Genomic DNA, 3,276 nt, shown 5'->3' on the forward strand with positions numbered 1-3,276 from the left:
ACATAACTCAACACTACGGTAGAACATAACTCACTACTACCAAACACTATGGTAGAACATAACTCAACACTACCAAACACTATGGTAGAACATAACTCAACACTACGGTAGAACATAACTCACTACTACCAAACACTACGGTAGAACATAACTCACTACCACCAAACACTATGGTAGAACATAACTCAACACTACCAAACACTATGGTAGAACATAACTCAATACTACCAAACACTATGGTAGAACATAACTCAATACTACCAAACACTATGGTAGAACATAACTCAACACTACGGTAGAACATAACTCAACACTACCAAACACTATGGTAGAACATAACTCAATACTACCAAACACTATGGTAGAACATAACTCAACACTACGGTAGAACATAACTCGGGGACACTGAACACACACCGTAACCTGTTGGCCCCTGGGAGGAGATGAAATAAAAGATCCCAGAAATGTTCCATAACAAGGAAAATGTATTTCTTCAAAATGTTGTGTTTTACGTCCCTTTTTAGTGAACATTTCTCCTTGATAATCCATCCACCTGACTAAACAGCACAAACATTACACAGGTGCACCTTGTGCTGGGGGACAAAACAAAAACGTGCAAATTGGCACGCTGACTGCAGGAATGTCCACCAGATCGTGTTTCCATAAGCTGCATCCAACGTCGTTTTAGTGAGTGAATTTGGGAGACCGTCCAACCGGTCTCAACCGCAGACCAGGTGAAACCAGGCCAGCCCAGGTCCTCCACATCCGGTTCCTTCACCTGCGGGATCGTCTGAGGCCAGAGGAGGGGTGCCGAGGAGTATCTCTGTCTGTAATGAAGCCCTTCTGTGGGGGGGAAAAACTCATTCTGATTGGCTGGGCCTGGCACCTAAGTGGGTGCCCTGCCGGGGCCCAGTCATGTGAAATCCATAGATTAAGGGCTTAATGACTTTATTTCAATTGACTGATTTCCTTAAATGAACTTTAACTCAGTTAAAATCATTGACATTTTTTTTGTTCAGTATATATATATATATATATTTAAACAGGCAGGTTTTGCATTACCAAATCACATTTCCTCATTCGTCAAGCTGAATGGTCAGTAATATTTTATTATATATATATATACACACACACACTGAACAAATAGGCAGGTTTTGCATTATCAAATCACATTTCCTCATTCGTCAAGCTGAATGGTCAGTAATAGTTGGGTATAAAATACCATTGTCTGGTTTAAAGTCAGTTCATACATGGATCATGTTTCTCAAGCCTTCATCTCATAACCGACTAAACTTTAATATTAGATATTTTCAGAAAAGGAAGTTCAAAATAGACAAAAAACCCACTAAAACAATGAAACTAATTTATTTACATCCAAACATATTATTTCCTTCTTTAAAAAAAAACAACAAACGTAATATTTACATTTCGATCCACTTGTAAAGTCCTTAATTCCTTCTGAAAGTGACGGTGTTGTAACGAACACCGAGGGTAAACACGTCGCTCGTCTGTCCGCTCCAGATTTCTCCAGTTGAAGGTGCAGTGGATGACTTCGCTCAGTCACAAAATGGCCGCCCTCCACCCCCCTCCCCACATTCCCTATATTAGTGTTGACCAGGGCCCTGTAGTGGACCTTCTGTTAAGCCCCACCCCACCGAGATACAGTTCCTGACGTGTGATCAGAACAAACAGACGTTTGTTTAACCAGGTCCTGTTCTTCCTGAGGGGACTGAGGGTAGAGGAGAACCTTGTTCAGGGCTCGTGATCTAGAAGCAGTCCAAACCTCTTCTTATTCGTTACGTCCTCCATCAGCACTCCTACTCATGCTGACAACGTTCTGAGGGACAACCTGACAACGTTCTGAGGGACATCCTGACAACGTTCTGAGGGACACCCTGACAACGTTCTGAGGGACACCCTGACAACGTTCTGAGGGACACCCTGACAACGTTCTGAGGGACACCCTGACAACGTTCTGAGGGACACCCTGACAACGTTCTGAGGGACACCCTGACAACGTTCTGAGGGACACCCTGACAACGTTCTGAGGGACACCCTGACAACGTTCTGAGGGACATCCTGACAACGTTCTGAGGGACATCCTGACAACGTTCTGAGGGACACCCTGACAACGTTCTGAGGGACATCCTGACAACGTTCTGAGGGACAACGTTCTGAGGGACACCCTGACAACGTTCTGAGGGACACCCTGACAACGTTCTGAGGGACACCCTGACAACGTTCTGAGGGACATCCTGAACCCTGACAACGTTCTGAGGGACACCCTGACAACGTTCTGAGGGACAACGTTCTGAGGGACACCCTGACAACGTTCTCAGGGACAACGTTCTGAGGGACAACCTGACAACGTTCTGAGGGACAACGTTCTGAGGGACAACGTTCTGAGGGACATCCTGACAACGTTCTGAGGGACAACGTTCTGAGGGACATCCTGACAACGTTCTGAGGGACAACGTTCTGAGGGACAACGTTCTGAGGGACAACCTGACAATGTTCTGAGGGACAACCTGACAACGTTCTGAGGGACAATGTTCTGAGGGACAACGTTCTGAGGGACATCCTGACAACGTTCTGAGGGACAACCTGACAACGTTCTGAGGGACAACGTTCTGAGGGACAACGTTCTGAGGGACATCCTGACAACGTTCTGAGGGACAACCAGACAACGTTCTGAGGGACAACCTGACAACGTTCTGAGGGACACCCTGACAACGTTCTGAGGGACATCCTGACAACGTTCTGAGGGACAACGTTCTGAGGGACAACGTTCTGAGGGACACCCTGACAACGTTCTGAGGGACAACCAGACAACGTTCTGAGGGACAATGTTCTGAGGGACAACCTGACAATGTTCTGAGGGACAACCTGACAATGTTCTGAGGGACAACGTTCTGAGGGACAACGTTCTGAGGGACAACGTTCTGAGGGACAACCTGACAACGTTCTGAGGGACAACGTTCTGAGGGACAACCTGACAACGTTCTGAGGGACAACCTGACAACGTTCTGAGGGACATCCAGACAACGTTCTGAGGGACAACCAGACAACGTTCTGAGGGACAACCAGACAACGTTCTGAGGGACAACCAGACAACGTTCTGAGGGACAACCTGACAACGTTCTGAGGGACAATGTTCTGAGGGACAACGTTCTGAGGGACAACCAGACAACGTTCTGAGGGACAACCTGACAACGTTCTGAGGGACAATGTTCTGAGGGACAACGTTCTGAGGGACAACGTTCTGAGGGACAACCT

At 46.6% G+C, this 3,276-nt stretch overlaps 2 protein-coding genes across 3 annotated transcripts in view; both read right to left on the reverse strand.

The window, feature by feature from the left end:
- Window positions 1-1,346: 1,346 nt before the first annotated feature.
- LOC106591296 (exportin-T) overlaps window positions 1,347-3,276 on the reverse strand; it is a 58,914-nt gene continuing 56,984 nt past the window's right edge. The window contains 1 exon segment of the mRNA XM_082978099.1: window positions 1,347-3,276. This exon segment is cut by the window's right edge and continues 936 nt beyond it. The gene's annotated coding sequence lies outside the window, so the exon portion shown is untranslated.
- LOC123723810 (uncharacterized) overlaps window positions 1,347-3,276 on the reverse strand; it is a 1,938-nt gene continuing 8 nt past the window's right edge. Inside the window, exons 1-3 of one of the 2 annotated variants that reach the window (XM_082978097.1) lie at window positions 2,613-3,276; window positions 2,476-2,581; window positions 1,347-2,414 (exon numbers count right to left, since the gene is read on the reverse strand). The exon at window positions 2,613-3,276 is cut by the window's right edge and continues 8 nt beyond it. In XM_082978097.1, the coding sequence (XP_082834223.1) occupies window positions 1,822-2,414; window positions 2,476-2,581; window positions 2,613-3,276 (1,363 nt within the window). In that variant the 3' untranslated portion in view covers window positions 1,347-1,821. The other variant, XM_082978098.1, reaches the window with a different exon arrangement.

This window comes from Salmo salar, chromosome 07 (genome assembly GCF_965601325.2).
Source record: "Salmo salar chromosome 07, fSalSal1, whole genome shotgun sequence".
Lineage (NCBI taxonomy): Eukaryota > Metazoa > Chordata > Actinopteri > Salmoniformes > Salmonidae > Salmo > Salmo salar.